We start from the raw sequence: 17,929 nt of genomic DNA, 5'->3' as shown, positions 1-17,929 counted from the left end.
CAACGTAGTCTTAAACACCAAATTAAGTGTCACACAATGATAAAATATCCGAGCTGAAATATTGGACAAACCATTTGAAATATGGGCTTGATTGCTAGAGGAAAGACTTGGTGTTGATAGAGCTAGGTATAATTGGTGTATGAATGATACTGAAACCCATGGGAATCTAATAAGTCAATCCATGGACAACCTATGAAGAGGAAAAGGTCTAGGGGGGTTAAAAAATAAATGAAATGCTGCCTTCTGGAGATATATTGAATGAATGGCCCAACAAATAAAAAGCAAATCAGCTTAGGAAAGAATTGCAAAATCCCACATCTCTAAGAAAGCCCAATAAAAGAGCATGGCAAGGTGTATTAGAGATCATTGAAATTTGGGTGCCTCAGAATAGAAAGGGCCAAAAATCACCACCAGATTGCTGCCAGTGGTCCCAATCCTGGTGGTGGTGACCTGACAGTGGATTTTAATTTATAAAATAAAGATATAACTATTAGTTTCACTGCCACAAGGCTCTCAAAGTCTTTCCAGGGCAAAAGAAAGCACTAAGAATCCTTGGAACCTGAAAAGTAGAGGCTGGAAGCCTCAAATTAATTATGTAGTATAATGTAAATTAATTACTTTGGTGCCAGATCTAGTTACTTTACACAACAGGATTTTGCCCACTGATTGTAACTTTCAATTTCTGATTTATGATACCTTCAATAAGGAGGATGGATCAAGGGATCAGTAAGCATAAGGAAAGTGCTACAAGTACTATCCTGTACATTTGCATTTTTCACCTACTTCTGAATAAAAGAAAATTTGGGTCGCACATTTTCCCTCCCTGCAAAACTTTGACCAGTTTTTCCCCAATCTGTATACTTCTTGTTGCTCATAGTCTTGTCACTTGCGGACTAAATGCAACTGTTGAAAGCTCTACAAGTACAACTGAGGCTCAGATACTCCCTGGTATTTGAGAGGATGGGACTGGTCAATTTTCACCAACTGACTATCCCTAGAATTTGTTCTTAGGAAGAAGTGCTATTTTGCATTATAAATTATTTTTATTCTAAATTTTGCATATTTTATCTGTAAGATGACTACAGATGGGGGAGGGCGTAAAAGCATCCAAGAAATATAATAAACAATAACAATAACATATGAAGGTGTAAGATCAATTTCACACCTCTCATAGTTGGCAACCAGTTTGCATCAGTAGCTTGATTTTATAATCACTTGTTTACAATATGATCAAAAGCATATCTGCTCCTATATGAAACTCATTTAGAACAAGGGAAATTACTGGCAGGTACGTTATCATTGGATTGTAGCCTAACAGAGTAATCCAATGCATATGTTCTCAGATGTAAGTTCCACTATATTCAATGAAATTTATTGTCATGAAAGTGCGCATGGGACCGCAACTTGAAAACTGTGTTCTCCTTCTGGAACAATTCTGTGCCAGTTGCCTGGAGTTTTGTAACTGCAAGCCATCCCTTCAGGGTCATTTTTAGGGTTGGAACTCAATGGCCCCTTCACTACTAACCAAATTATTTCCTCATATTACTTCTGCTGTAAAAAAAGCCAGTTACCTTGGACTCCTGAACCGCATCAGAACACCTAGAATACACCTGAGTCAAATCAGACAATGAAACCTGTCATGTAGCTTGTTCTTGTATGCTTTACTTTTAGCCAGTATTGGGATTGCAAGGGGAAGAGACTGGATTGCTGGCATGGTGACATGAGGGCTTTAAACATTTGCCCTTCCCATGGTTCCAGTTAGAATTTCCTCCGCCTGCTGTTCACAGTGAAAGGAACACGCTCACTAGTGACAATAAGGACCATTAGAGCAAAGAGTTAAAACACTCTCATACCATGGCAGCTTATTTGGGGGGGGGGGGGAGGAATTATATAAATAATACCTCATTTGGCTCTTGGTGTCAGTAATAGCTCTTATAGTATTGTGACAATCATTCATTTGATGTTAGTGGGGGGAGGGTGTCCAGACATTGCGCTTTTCATTGTGTTATCATGCCACAGTTTCACACAGCTTTTGTAATTTTAGTTTCGATGAACAATACATTAAAGAGGGGGGAAATTGAATAGCTGCACAACAGCAAAGAACAGAAGAGCAAAAAAAATATATCTGAATCACTGTTAAACGGATTGTAGTGAGAAAATAAAATTTCTTAGTAATGCAGGTGAATATAAACGCAAAAGAAAATATTGAATAAGAAGCAAAGCTAGCATTTAATCAAGGTGTCCAAGAATGTGTAACAACCAAACAGGAAAAAGGGAAACAACCAGAATTGAATCAATACAGTCTCACCATCTTCCTAGCAGGAAAGATTCGGATTTCATTCAGTTGCCTCAGACAGCTGCGTACTGGCAGATGGAGCAAGACTGGCCATACTACTCATTTTCCTTTTTTTATCTTCGATTACTGAAGCTACACTCTGAAAGAAAAAAAGGGATGAAACAATAATGTGAAGTGATATAAGAATGAATGCTAATAAACTAAAAATCCACAGATGAGTTCAAGGTAAAAGGAGGCATACCTGTCTGTTTAATCCTCTAGCCATTTCCAGAGCACCTTTGCCAAACTGAAAAAGATACCGCCCCCCAAAAAAAGAAAAACATGTTCAATTTGTTTTTTTTAAAATACTCTATAGTATTTTTATATCTAAAAAGTTCTATGATTCTTATTACCTCATTTTTAACATCAGGATCTGCTCCCCTCTCTAACAATAATGCAACCAATTCTTCTTGGTTATTCAATGCCGCAACCTGAAAGTAAAATGAGAGAGAAAGCCACATAATTTCATGCTATAAACTTTCCAACGTTTGGAGAGTCTAATGTCTTGACCCATGGCAAGAAATACTTCTGTCTTAAGAGACTAAGTTTGTAATGTCAACTGGAGCATTTTTAAGGGCCCTGGTTGTTCTGTCCCAGCTTACAGCCCATAGTTGGTTGACTCATGAAATATTTTTCCACAAAAAGAAAAGGGATTATAGAAGTAAAATTGCTTTGAAGGAAACTAAACTGACATCCCTTTTTTCAAAGAAAGCCAATGACTATATTCTGCCATAAGCACTATCCCATAAGTGCTACTATTGACCCAGTGCAAACGTTAGTGAATATCAGAACTCCATCCCAATAATATAAATAACGCCTTTATTAGAACAAATGCAGCTAGCCTTCAGTAAGCAACAGGACTTGGTTAGATTACTAAATGTAAGACTTAGTGGCCTAAGCTTGCTTTGTTAAAACAACAGCAGATGCTACTTTCTTTGCACCTATGGTCTTTTCTGCAAAGTCTTAGTCCCCTTGGCTATCTACGGTAAGTATTCTTTTGAATAGTTTAGAATCAGCAGAGTTGACCAAGCACAAGCAGACTGCTAAACTTTCTGGATGGACTGTCAAGTCTGGATAGTTGAATGAAAAAGTTTCAGAAATCCACCAGACCCGAGGGAGGTATTTTGATACAAAGCACCTTAACAAGATAAATCAAAGCACATATGAAATGTTAATTCACATTTTATTCTTTAAAGCATCACAGCCAAAGCTTGGAGTCTAAAATCATTCTGCACATTTCATAGTAGTAAACCTGTTCACTTAACAGGACACAACTGATCATTGCTCTCTTGCGAATGAACTTTATATGATGTATGCATTTACACACATATCAGTTGTAGTCACATGTTAAATCAGAGTGCAGATATCACTAAAATATAGGCTAATAATCTGTTGCCTAAACATGAATCAGAAGGTAAATTGCATAAGCATTCACTCAGGAACGCTGTCATATACTCAGGTGATCACACAACTGTGTACAATGGAGAGTGGAGGAGATGCTTCTGTGATTTTCCTTCTGCTCCATATTTAGGCAACAGGATATTAGTCACACTGCATGACATGGCCTTAAGACCTCTAGTCTCAAGAATGTTTTTTAGGGACTGGGTAAATTTGGCATGCAAGACCAGAGACACCTAAGTAATTCACCTCGCATAATCTGCAATTTAAATTTGTTCAACTCCTGTGGTCTCATGGCACTCTAGATGTCTGAACTTAACAGTGGCACTAAAATCTGCCTCTACAGGAGGGATCTGAATATTAATGATCAGTGAGCACTTGCAAATAATATACATGCTTCTATAGATCATTAAAACAGCATCCCAAGCACCTGTTTGTAACTGCAGAGAAGTACTTGCTTGCTCACTCTGTGCTGACTGGAATGAAAACCTGACAGAGAGCATTTTGATCTTTATAGAATCTACAAATGCAATACTTCAGAAAGATGAATTTCCAAGTATGAAGGAATAAGAGGGCTCATCTTATTAAAGAAACATTTGAATCTGCTCAGGATATGCACTCCATTTCATGCACCAAACCTGGAGAGATATTTTGATATAAAATGCCTTAACAAGAAAAATCAAAGAGGAAATGAAGTGTTACTTTGCAAATCCTCCTGTCATTATAACACAGGTACAAAGAGCCCTTAAGTTGGATACTTTTTTTAAAAAAAAGATGTGTAGGTGAAAGCTCCTTGCATAGATATTGTCTGCTGTTTACTGGGAAGCATGTTTATTGTTTTCTTACTAATAGACCATACCATTAAAGGGGTCTTGCCATCCTTATCCTTGGTGTTCACATCAGCTCCAGCATCTATCAAAAGTGTGGCCACATCTGTTTTTCCTGTCAATGCACACAGCCTTATCAGCGGAGTCCACTCCAAACCTGCATCTTTAGCATCCACCTATTGCAGAATGAAAGTTCTTCTGTAACTTGAAGAAGAAATTCAGTGAACAATGAAATAATTCCTGCTCTGTTGAATACTTGCTAAGCAATTGCCCACTTTCAGTGTCCATTTTACATGAATGGTCTATCAATTTATTTCTCATTTTATTTTGAAAAGTGCAGTTGTTTGTACCGGGAGCAGCCTTCTTAACCTTTCCCTTATGGCAACCCACTTCAAAATCTCTTCCTTTTACAAAGCACCTCCCACCAGATTATGTTGTCAGGGCCACCTACTACCAGATAAGTTACCCTGTTTTTGTGGTTTCAATAGCTACAGCACACTTTTGTTTCTCACCTGCATTCTCTCTGTTTTACTGCAATGAAATGACTCCTGGCAAGGAGAATGTTATTACTGTTATCTGCACTATGCACAGCATGCTTTTGATAAATTTGTAGTACTATCAGCAGCAGAAGTTATATTATTATTGGTCAAGATAATGTTTGTTTATGGCACATTTCTAAGCGATGTTTCACATTATTTTCTTTTATTTGCAGATGTTACACATGTATAATTAATGTATTATGTTTCCCAGACTGGCTCTGTTGCATCATATTTAATATTGATATTGTAGTTGATTCTCTCTCTCTCTCAATTGAATTTTCCTCTCCTCAGTACGACTTCTAGCCTCTTAGCTGAAACATATTAGCCCAAATGTTGTAGACTATTAACATCTGTGGCTTATTTATAAGGCTGAGAAATAAGGGTGAGATCAGATGGGACTTTGCCCCATAGTTTGGTCTGCTTTGGGGCTGGGCCAGTTCACTCCTTTTTCCAGCAACCACATGACTTATGGGCAATTGTAAACCAGCCCATCCCTGATTGAAGCCTACCTCTATCTCTTTGAGTCCCTATCAGGGCTGCTGCTGCTGCTGTGTTGTTGTGTTGTTATTTAGTGCAGGTAGTATCACTCCACAGAATCACAGAATAATGGAGTTGGAAGAGGCCTATAAGGCCGTTGAATCCAACCCAGTGCTCAAATGCAGGAATCTAAATCAAAGTATATTTGACAGATGGTTGTCCAACTTTATCTTGAATGCCTCACTATATCATTAGGTAGTTGGTTCCATTTTCATACTTCTCTAACCGTTATGAAGTTTTTCCCAATATTCAACTGAAATCTGACTTCCTGGAACTTGACTCCATTATTATGGTTCCTGCACTTTGGAATGACTGAGAACAGATCCTTCCCCTACTCTATATGACAAGCTTTCAAGTATTTTCCCCTCAGTCTTCTTTTCTCAAAGTTTAGCATGTCTAGTTCTTGTCGTTCCCATAGGGCTTGGTTTCCAGTCCCCTGATCTTGTTGCTCTTCTCTGAACCTGTCCAGTTTGCCTGCATCCTTCTTAAAGTGCAGTGCCAGAACTGGACACAGTACTCAAGATGAGACCTAAGCAGTGCTGAATAGAGAGGAAATAGGACTTCATGTGATTTAGAGATTATATATTTATCACTCCTTTTTCCTTTTGTTCACCTCTTATCTACGGACTAAAATCAACATAACCTTGTTCAAGCCTAGTTCTTCCTTTTCCTATGTGTTAAACAAATTAAAAGAGATGGGTGGATATGTAAAGCATTTTGACAAGAGCAAGCACCTAAGCATGGAGGCGGAGGAAGAGGCAGAAACCCAATCTGCACGAGAGGCCATTGAGCTGATCACTTTTGGGGAGGTGAAAGTGCTGAAAGCAGCAGCAATTTTGGCAAAGCCTTCCCTTGACAGGTGCTCCAGATCTTTCCAGCCAGTTCTAATGAGAGCTTGTCACTATCATCATCACCTAAGGATACACAGACAGACAGACAGACAGACAGACAGACAGACAGACAGACAGACAGACAGACAGACAGACAGACACACACACACACACACACACACACACACACACACACACCTCTCTTAGGACTGAGATAGGCAGTCACATTTCAGAAACTGAAGCAAACCAATACATGCAGAATTGACATAGAAAACTAGGAGCCCCTGCTGGCAGGGTTACCCATGCATAGTCTTACATCATGCAATCACTGGTAAATACTTCAATTTTAATTGTGCCAACTCTGACACAAATCAGGGTAAACTGGAATGTGATTGCACCTTGTATTTGTTAAAAAGCAGTATCTAGGACTTTCACAGTATTCTCTAAATTTGGAAGATTATATATGAGATTATGCATGTATATTTTGTGTTATAATATATTCAAGCAATTTCTTGAAACCAGTAGTTTGAGTTCAGAATGTTCGTGAGTAGGTCACACTTGCAAAAGGATTTTCTCACCCATTCTTTTTCCCTGTGGTTTCCCCATCCAAATGAGATGTGGTGTAGGATATGCAGTGGGAAGGAGAAGATTGGGTTAAAGCACTTGCAGAGGTGGAGGGCTTTTCAAGAGAAATAACAGTGTTCCAGCAGTGAGCAACAAAGCCTTGTTGCATGGGCAGCTTCCATTTGTGCATACTCTCTATCAAACCAGAGTGCCCTTTTTTCACCACTAAAATATTGTATATAGGGTTTTAAATAAGAATATGGATCCCAAAGCCATTTGCAGGAGGCACAGTTAGAAACCATTGCAATACACAAACAAAATACACAATATAAATGGATTGAAGAATGCATTTTCTCTATAGCTTTTTGTACATGCAACTATTCCATCATATAATCATAGAAAAGTGAAGTTGGAAGGGGCCTACAAGGCCATCAAATCCAACTCCCTGCTCAATGCAGGAATACCATCAAAGCATATCTGGCAGGTTATTATCTAATTTTTTCTTGAATGCCTCCAGTGTTGGAGCACTCAGCAACTCCCAAGGTAACTGGTTCCACTACCGTACTGCTCTAACAGTTAGGAAGTTTTTCCTGATATTCAACCGAACCTGGCTTCCTTTAACTTCAGCCCATTGTTGCATGCCCTCCACTCTGGGATGATTGAGAGCAGATCTTGCCCCTCCTTTGCACGACAGCCTTTCAAATATTTGAAAAGTGCAATCATATCACCCCTCAGTCTTCTTTCCTCAAGGCTAAACATGCCCAATTCTTTCAGCCTTTCCTCGTAAGTCTTGGTTTCCAGCCCCCTGATCATCTTTGTCGTCGTCCTCTGAACTTGTTCCAATTTGTTAACATCCTTCTTGAAGTGTGGTGTCCAGAACTGGACACAATACCCAAGGTGAGGCTTAACCAGTGCTGAATAGAGGGGGACTAGCACCTCACAGGATTTGGAAACTATACTTCTATTAATGCAGCCTAAAAGAGCATTTGCCTTTTTTGTAGCCACATCACACTGTTAGCTCATATTTAGCTTGTATCTATGACAATTCCAAGATCCTTCTTGCTCATAGTTTTGCTGAGCAAACTTTGCAATTGGTTTCTTTTTCCGAGGTGCAGTACTTTGCACTTATCCCTGTTGAATTTCATTCTGTTGCTTTCGGCCCAGTGCTCCATCCTATCAAGTCTAACAAAGGTCAGAATCCTATTGGCAATTTACACTTGCATAAAGAAAATTAAACTACAGTGACACAGTGGGATTCATGTCCAGGGAACCTCATTAGTTACCAGTAATTTGCCATTACAACTAATGTAATTTATCTTACACAAGTATAAACAACTGTATACAACAGGATTTTGGCCAATATAGTCATTAGCATATGCATACTGGAAAAACTGGTATAAAATGCTGCCTTCCTTGTGTTCCTTATGGATCAATTCCATACCTCACAACCATCCTGTATCATCCACTCAATTACATCGCAGTGTCCTCCATCAATTGCCCAGTGCATAGCTGTACATCCCCCAAGATCTCTGGATTGCCAAGAAGCTCCTTGGGATCTAAGATACTGAGCAATGTCCAGGTGACCAGCAAAGCAGGCTATCATTAAACTGCAAAATAAAAATACAAATTATGAAAGGGGGGAAACACTACTTTAAAATCTCACAACAGAAATCCTTTCCACTTTTTTCAATTTTAAAAACATTTAAAATTATACCTACCATTGATCTCTTTTCAATACTATATGTTTTGTATTTGATGTATTATTCCTTCAAACAATTTTGTAGAGATCTTTGTTTATGTACTGATTTTTATATATTTTGCAAACCTTTCTTGAGTACCATCAGAAAATCCAACCATTTATCAAAATATTCAGCTGAAATAAATGTTGCCATGTCTGACAACTAGTGAGTCAGAGACCTGGCAACTCTTCTTGCATTATTTCTGTTTTTGGCACTTCTCTCTTGTTTTATTTTGTTTCATTTTTAATCATTTGTACTACTGTGACAACTTGTACAAGGATGAAATTGAACACTGGTTAAAAGGGAGTCACTCCTTCTCCTCATAGCACTGATGGAAGTATTTCTGTTAGTCAGAGGTCTTAATTACATTCTGCCCTGTACATAGCAAAAGTATAGATAACCAGGACAGGCTTACCAGAAATGGACTATTGCATTCCCAAAATGCCATCTTATTACTTTTACTTTTAAATGTCTTTTAAAGCTGTTGGTACTGTCCAGAAGAAACAAAATTGGGGAACTACTGATGTAATTACTAGCATATTAAAGATAAGACTAATTCCTCCATCAGGTTTATATAAAAGAATCTGTTAGAACAGTTTGTTTACAGTCTTACAAATAATTTATAGGCCAAAATATTATTAATCAACGCCTGCAAGCATAATGCAAACGGCACAACTTCTGGACTGCTTCAAATTAAGAAATCATCATAGACATTGTGGTGCATTAAGTAATGTGAGTCAGCATGGAACTGATAACATCTATGGTGATTTCTTTACTTTAAGCAATTACTGTAGCCCCTAAACATTATGTTGGTTGTATTACACTTGCAAGCCAACATCAGTCATAAGGGTATTGCACCTGCCGGGCGTTGTGTCTGCCACAGCGATCTCTGGCTTGCAGTTATATAAGTTCGAGATCATCCTGCTGCAAACAATAGGACTTTCTGCTTGCACAAGGATCACTGGATTCAAACTTGACATGAGCAGTGTGAAAAGAGGATCGATGTGTGGATCTCCTCAAACATATGTTGGTCAATAATCAATACCCTGTCTGGCTTGACAGACGAATGTAAAATAAAACATTCATAAAATACAGCTTTTACTAAATGAATGCCCGATTTGGCTGAACCAGTCAAAGCTCGTATTCTAAGAAACAGTACTGGAGATCTCTTTCATAGTAATTGCTATGATCTGCAGGTCAACAGAAATCACTGGGGATTCTGTCAAATCTTTTGAGACATTACTTCATTTTCATGCCTTCACAGAGAACAAAACACCAGATTTCCAAGAGATGAGACACACTGACTTCCAAGATGTAAGATTTCTTTGCTGCACGGATCAGACAGCATTATATACGTATCAAGGTACATTTAGTAGCATATAAAGCATCTATAAAAGCAGGACTTCCATTTTAGGATAATGCTGAGATCATACATTCACTTACATGGAAAACAGTGTCACTAAACTCAAAGAATATACGACTTCCAGGGCTCTAGCAGTGTTAGTATGCTGTAGCAAAAACAACAGAGAGCCTTGTGGTACCTTAAAGACTACCTAGTTTCTAGACCGTAGTGCAGTTCATTACATGTATGAATGTAACAGAATCAGCTACCATCCACAAAGGCTCATGCAAATGAAGCTGATGTTATTAGACTATATTGTGTTAGGTATACGGTTGCTTTCTGAAATATATTTTTATGGAAATCTTGGATATTATCAGGTATACATGTAATATAATTAAATATTTAATAGTAACTGAGTTATAACAGCTGGAATTATTGGCACTTTTTCCCCTCTAGAGTAAATTTGAACTGAAACACCTAGAATAGTCCAAAGATCTGAAACACATGGATGACTGTGTATTTCCCTGAGGAGCAACCATAATGCAATTTATCCTGTGTATACTACCCTGTACTGTGTAGGTACAGGAAATACATTTGTATGCATCATAGCATCATTGTGTAACTTCCTTCCCAAAGCATATTGAAATATACACCTTAGTTCCCACTTGTCACCTGGGACATGATCCAGTGTTGTACTTCCACTGGATCTTATCCCTTCTACCTGACTATCCTCACTCCCTTTTGTAGCACTTTCCAAGCCTAGAAACATAATCTGGAGGACCGCGAAGTTCTCTAGAGGAGGTTTTTGGTATTATGGACAGGTGTAGCAGGAAAGGGGAAGCCATAATCCCATTGGCTCAAGATAAAGAAAAACACCACGGTACAGTGGTGCCTCACACAACGATGTTAATTGGTTCCAAAAAAAATCAACGTTGTGTGAAACATCGTTCTGTGAAACACCATTTCCCATAGGAATGCATTGAAAACCGGTTAATCCATTCCAATTGGAACGGATTGCCATCGCTGAGTGAAAATCCCCATAGGAAACATCGCTGTGTGAAACAATGTTTCCTTCACTGCAATGTATTGAAGCCGACTCAATACATTTCAATGGCTTTGCGAAGTCCTTTTTCGCTCCTGTAAAAGTGTCTTACAATGTTTGGAAGCTGTTTTAAATGATTGCAATAGTTAGTCCACCTCCTGAAACCTATGCAAACTGATTTTGGTGTTGTTCTGACGCTTCGTTAATTTATGATGATTTTTTGTTTTTTCCATTGGAAACCATTAGACAGACCATCCAATGGTTTCCAATGGAGAAAATTCAAAAAATCATCATAAATTAACGAAGTGTCAGAACAACACCAAAATCAGTTTGCGTAGGTTTCAGGAGGTGGACTAACCATTGCAATCATTTAAAACAGCTTCCAAACATTGTAAGACACTTTTACAGGAGCGAAAAGGGAGATCGTTGTGTGAAAATCCCCCATAGGAAACATCGCTGTGTGAGGCAGCAAATTTAACAGAAAAAGGCATAGTTGTGTGAATTCATCGTTGTGTGAGACACTCGTTGTGCGAGGCACCACTGTATATAAAAATATACCTTTGGGTCTTGATTCTGGACTTTGTACTCTGATTAGATGCTGTAATGTGTTTGTTACCTGTCTTTTCCACTGGAATTCTTCACATTTACATCTGCACCATGTTCTACCAAAATCTTTGCAAGTCTAGATACAAAACATTTGTAGCAGATTATTTTTCAAAAACCAACTGCTTGCTGTGATATATAAACAAAAGTTTCAGTCTTAGCTCACAGTTTGCCTAATACGTACTGTACATAGCATATTACACATTGCACTGTGTTTTTACAATGTAACAGAAATCAGTCTGAACACTAAATTAAGTGTCAGTCTGAGGACTGTAACATTTCAACTGAACAAAAACTTTAAAAAACAGAAAATGAAAGAGCAGTTGAACAAGCATCAAGATAATGTATTTGAAAACAGAGATGGGAACATTCAGCAACACTAGAAACAAATCTATTTTCCAGCTAGTGATCTGATAGTTGCACTGATCAGCCACCATAATAACATTGTTGCCACCTAATTGCCACCTCATTGCTATTACATACTCAGGTACAGCAATACATACTGTACTTACAATCACATATGTTTCAAAGAATTTCAAACAAAATGCAACCTTAAAGGAAGAAATCTCTTCATTTTTAAAACTTGAAGTGGGAGGGAAACATTTTTGTTAGAACCATCGGGGGCCAGATAAGTTGCTTTGATATTTAATCTCACAGCGAGCCACCAGCTGGCCATTCCTGATGTTAAAGCATGTTAATGTCATCTTTAAAAGGGGATAATTCATCATTGCAATCAGAACATCCGTAAAGAAACAAATTTTGCAGCAGATAAAGCTAAAAGTTGTAATGCTGCCTACCTTGCAAAACCTTTTTGTGAAGCAACCATCAAAGCTGTAAATCCTAATTTGTTGAGTGTATCTACCACCACTTTCCTTTAAAAAAATGATAACATTGACTCATTATTGTTGTTTAAGAATCATTCCTTTCACTCATACTTTTTCCTCATATAATGCTAAAGAGTATCGTATCATCTCTATGCACTTCAAGGTACTTATTCTAAAACATAAAGAAAATATTATCACCTCAAAGAAAGCAGAATCTGCTTTGTAAACAATGCAAAGTACAAACATGTTTCTTATAGGTTAAGTCTTAATTTTTAAAATATCTGGATCCACTGATCATATGCATTATACACAGTGATCTTCATATCACTTAGTATTAGGGAAACAGCTCTGGTGTAAGATGTTTAGGAATTCTGCCTAATCATTTCCAGCATTATGTGCTTTATGTATCTATAATTATTTAAAAATTCTTATTTAGTTACATTAGTAGACCACCTCATTCTAAATCCTTCTGGAGTACAGTTCTTCTGGTGCAATCTTACAGATCCACATATTTGTAGAACAGTACACAGAAGGGATGTGCTGATATGGTTGTGGGCACATCTTTCAGATACAATAAACATTTGGGTTTTTTTTAATTACAATTCCCAGAATTTCACAGGAAGCATACCTGAAAAGACCACAAATGTTCCCCAACTTCAGCATCTTTGAAAGAGCAAATAAGGAAAACTATTCCGCAAATCAGCTTATTGGCTTTTAATATGTTGAAGCTAGCATGAGGATAAATGGCTGCCTTATTGTGGCTACAAGGGGAAGCCATGCAGTGTGGGAGAGATTCCCAGAGGAATCTGTGCACATTGGTACCCAAGTCTGTGTGGCTGCCATGGCTACAGTAGTTGTGGAAAAAGAAAAGCCTTGAAACCTGCTCAGGTTTTGACTCATTTTGACTTCGTTTCTGCCATCATACCTTCTTTGTTTGGTCTTATTTGGTTTCTCTTGACAGCTCAGAAAAATGCACATTGGGTAAAGCTGAGAGAACTTGTGGAGATACTGAATACATATTTTATACCACAGCCAGGAAATCCTGCTGACAGGAAAATGGAAGCATCCCAAGCCATGGAATCAGTCCTCACAATGCTGTATGGGGAAACACACCCTTCATTCACGAGAGGCATTTTGTGCAGCAACAATATCATATAAGGCCAATGAGATCACTGTAACCGATGTAGTTGATATGGAACTATCTTACAACAAGTATCCAGGTTTTCTAGTAGCAACAGCATAACAAGCTATTCTGACAAGCATTGCCCCCTTGGCTTATGAAGTTTTCTAGGACCTTCCTCCTGCAGTGTTGTGACATTGGCTCTCCTCCAACTTTCAGTTTCTCTCACAGCTGTCATCTTCCTCTTTGCTTCACCACAATCAGTCTTCCAGAGACTTACAATGTCTGTAGGATGAATGTTTCATCCAGTGCCAGTCACACTGCTGTCGTGCTGGCACTGGATAAAATATTCATCCCACAGATCTCCCTCATCCACTGCAGAGCTCTCAAGCTGTGGATCTCATGAAAACAAACAAAGATGGCACAGAGAATCAGGAAGACCCAGAGCAGTTTTTAAAACATCCAAGGAACGTGACCAGCTCCTTTGTGCTAATGGGAAGCAGCTTAGTCACTGACATCATGGGCCAGCATCTACACCATATGTGTAGAAGCTGGCCCTTCCTGCACAACCTTATTGGCCATTGCTGTCCGCCTGCCTGCCTTCCTGTCCTTTCTTTAAATACATTTTACTGATTACAAAAGATTTAAATTTTATCATCTTCTTTCCTTTCTTCATTCACATCAGAGTGTTGCAAAATTTAAAATTATGGACATCTATGAAATATAAAGTCCAAACAAACCTACAAATTTAAAATGATTAGACTGTTTTTGACTAGAAGTGGGCTACTTCAATAGTGTTATCTTGGTCATTTACTAGTTTTTTAGTACCTGTGGTGGGTCATAAATGGCATGTACATAAATACTGTATTTACTAAGTTTCTCCACAGTCACAGAAAATGTATCCTCTATTCAAGTAGCCCCATTTTATTTGATTATTATTTGATCCTCCTACTTCACTTCAAAGTCTGTTACGTGACTTCCAGATGTCTAGCCAGAATCTTGTCCTGGTGGGAAATACTTTTTGGCAGTCACCCATTTGGCAAGGAGTGTTGTTCTTACTCTCCACAGATTTCGCCTAGCTTCTTCTGGTTTAAATTTACAGCTTGATATGTATGCAACCTTTCCTTGATTTTAGCTGTCATTCATGGATTTGATGCTATTCTCTTCATTATTTGCTTGCACCTCTCAATGTGCTTCCAGAGGGGCAATGCTAACTAAATAATAGACTTTTTAAATAGAATTAGTTTGCAGGCAGCCAGTAATAATCCTGCATGATTTATTAAGCGCTTCCTCCACTTGTTTGATATATATTGATTTATACCATATGGGACTAGCCTATTCTGCTGTGGAGCAGCACAGGGATAAATCTTTTTTTATTATTATTTGTCGGTGTGCACCCCAGTCTCACCCAGCCAGTTTTCTAAGTATGGTATTTTTGGTGGCAACTTTCTGTTTGGTGTTTAGACAATGTTGTTTGTAGGTCAGGGTTTGATCCTGAGTGAGGCACAAATATTTTGGGGCAGGGCAGTGTTCCAAAATCTTTCCTTCTCAGTTAACTTTGATCTTCCTTTCCAGTTCTCTGTTCTTGAATTGGAAGGCACAAACCTGTGTTTTCAAAGGGTTTGGCTTCAGCTGTTCGTTATCATGATATAAGGAAAGATCTTCTAATGCAGAGGTTAGCTGGTACTCAATGAACTCAAAGATTTCTCCCTGGACCATCAAGGCAAGATAAACAGCATGAAACTCCAAAAGTATGGGAACATCCACTGATCATTTGTGCAAATGTTAAAAAGTAATGGTGCCAAGACACTACCCTGTCGGAGACCATTCCATTGATTTCTCCCAGTGACAGTGACTCCCTTGAAACTCAATGAAGAACCTTCATTTTTGAAAAGGAATGGCAACCATTTCTGTTGTTCCACAATCTTTAGTAAGGTGGTGGAGTTTTTAGAGCAGCGATTGATGGTGGACAGTATCAAATCTGCTGCAAGGTTGGCAAATGCTGCTCCACTTATTTTATGTAATTTAAAAACATCTTCTATATGCTGGATAAGATTTAAGATTTGAGCTCTACAGCTCTTGCCTGGTCTGAAGCATGACTGCTCTGGAATTAGAAAAGGTTCAAATTTAGGGGCTAGATGATTGAATATAATTTGTTCAGACACTTTGTATAAGTGGCATAGTAGCAAAATTGGCTTTTGGGACTCGATGGTTTTTTGTCTGGTTTCAGTACAGCAATTACTTTCATCATCCACCATATTTTTGGAATTTATTTGCTTGTCCAGCAGTTATTAAGGAGCTGATGGAGCTGTTCCTTTCTATTTTGCCCAAAATGTTTAATTTATTCAATGCAGATATTGAGTCCTCCTCTTCTGCCATTCCTACACTTTCTTATGATTTCCTCTCGTTATCCCAATGTGAAGGCAGTGGAAAATTCATTGGATTCGCTGTGAATATCCATTTGATATTTTATTTTTATTCTATGTTGATTGGTCTCCCCTGCCAGGAGCAGTTGGCGTGCTATTTGGTTGAGGGTTATATTTGCATACGGTATCCTTTTGTTCAGTCATCATTCAGTTTTTCCAGTAGTCCCCAAGCTTTCTGGCTGCTTCTTGCCATGTTATGTTCTGTTATAGTGTTTATCCAGCTGTCTAATATGGAAACCGAAAACACTCTCTTTCTAGTTCGAGATATAACAGTATTGGGGCTATGAACACAATGATGAAAATGGCAAAGCCATTATAAAATGGGTGGGATTCCAATCAATGCGCCTTGTACATGATCCTAAGCTACTCAGATTTACATGGCCATTGCTGTCTTTTGTACCTTCAAAAAAAAAAAAAAACCCACCCTGGCTTGAATCCACAATAGCATAATATTGTTTTTTATATATATGCAATGAAACTTTGCTACAACCCTCTCACTTATTTTTCCTGAATCTTCCAAAAAAACCTTTCCAAACACTGAGGACTTTATGGAATGGTGGTGGTGCTACTACTGTGAAAGAGAATCATCAATAACATACTAGACTTCGCTGCTACTGTACAAGACAGTTGGAACCAAGCCAACTATTATGAGAATAGATGCAGCACTGATCTGTGTAATAGCATAGTAAACTGCAATTAGAAATTTGTCACCTTGAGTATCTCGTAAGGTACTGTATGTAGTTTAATATTTTGGTGACAGCTACTCTTCATGACTGAGTAGAAGTCATCATGCAATTTTCATTATTATCTTGTGTTTGTTATTACATACTGTAGATATGAAAAATTTAAAACATGAATCATTTCTCACCTTCCCCGAAGTATTTTAAGAACTTCATCTATGTCATCCCTACTTACAGCACGGTGAAGGTGCTCTCCGCTCATTGGTTCACCTGAAAAAAAATAAAGCATAGAAGTGTTTGCAAAGCAGGTTGGTTGGTTATTTATTTGTTTGTTTGTTTGTTTGAGTGATTGATTTTTATACCACCCATCTGGCAGCCAAGGCCACTCTGGGCAGTTTACAACAACTAAATGACAACATAACACAATGATGGAGCTTGACAACATCCATTAAATTATAAAAGTTACAAAACAAAATTGCAATAAAAATACTCAGCAAAACATAATAAATAAAGTGAGAAGTATGGCAGTAGATGTTAAGTTATTGGAGGCACTATTGCATCAAGATGTTTTTAGATCTGAGAAGGCCTGTCTAAATAACCAGGTTTTTAATATTTTTAAAGATTCCCAATGAAGGGGTCAGGTGAATTTCAGGCAGGAGACAGTTCCAGAATTGTGGAGTTATGGCTAAGAAGGCCTGATTTCGGGTGGTCATTTTTCAGGCCTCTCTCGGGGTCAGAACTCTCAACCGCCCTGCCTGAGATGATCTTACAGGATGGTCAAACCTGATTGGAAGGAGGCGCTCAGCCGGATATCAAGGTCCTAAACCGTTTGGGGCTTTGTAGGTTAACACTATCACCTTGAAGCAGGTATGGAAGCGAAAAGATAACCAGTGAAAGGTGGCCAAGGTGGGGGAGACATGTTGGTGTTCCCTAACCCCACTCAACGATCTGGCCACCAAGTTCTTGACCCGTTGAAGTCTCCATAGCAGCCCCAAGAGCAGCCCCATGTAGACGGCATTGCAGTAGTCTAATCTCGAGACTAGCAATGCTTGAACCAGCGTGGTGAGGGACTCAGTGTCAAGGAAGGGATTCCATTGACAGCACTGATTCCAAGAGTATGCCC

General features: G+C 38.5%; 1 protein-coding gene across 2 annotated transcripts in view; it reads right to left on the bottom strand.

Annotated features, from left to right (window-relative positions):
- Positions 1-2,210: 2,210 nt before the first annotated feature.
- The window catches only part of FANK1 (fibronectin type III and ankyrin repeat domains 1), a 35,638-nt gene continuing 19,919 nt past the window's right edge, over positions 2,211-17,929 (bottom strand). For both annotated transcript variants that reach the window (XM_072995414.2, XM_020791503.3), the window contains 8 exons: positions 16,995-17,076; positions 12,554-12,628; positions 11,770-11,835; positions 8,472-8,637; positions 4,593-4,736; positions 2,689-2,766; positions 2,538-2,582; positions 2,211-2,435 (listed from right to left, as the gene is read on the bottom strand). In XM_072995414.2, the coding sequence (XP_072851515.2) occupies positions 2,337-2,435; positions 2,538-2,582; positions 2,689-2,766; positions 4,593-4,736; positions 8,472-8,637; positions 11,770-11,835; positions 12,554-12,628; positions 16,995-17,076 (755 nt within the window). In that variant the 3' untranslated portion in view covers positions 2,211-2,336. The remainder of the gene's footprint in view (positions 2,436-2,537; positions 2,583-2,688; positions 2,767-4,592; positions 4,737-8,471; positions 8,638-11,769; positions 11,836-12,553; positions 12,629-16,994; positions 17,077-17,929) is intronic.

Source organism: Pogona vitticeps, chromosome 3, assembly GCF_051106095.1.
Source record: "Pogona vitticeps strain Pit_001003342236 chromosome 3, PviZW2.1, whole genome shotgun sequence".
Lineage (NCBI taxonomy): Eukaryota > Metazoa > Chordata > Lepidosauria > Squamata > Agamidae > Pogona > Pogona vitticeps.
Note: the sequence above shows the minus strand (reverse complement) of the source record. Positions and strands in the feature narration are given on the sequence as shown.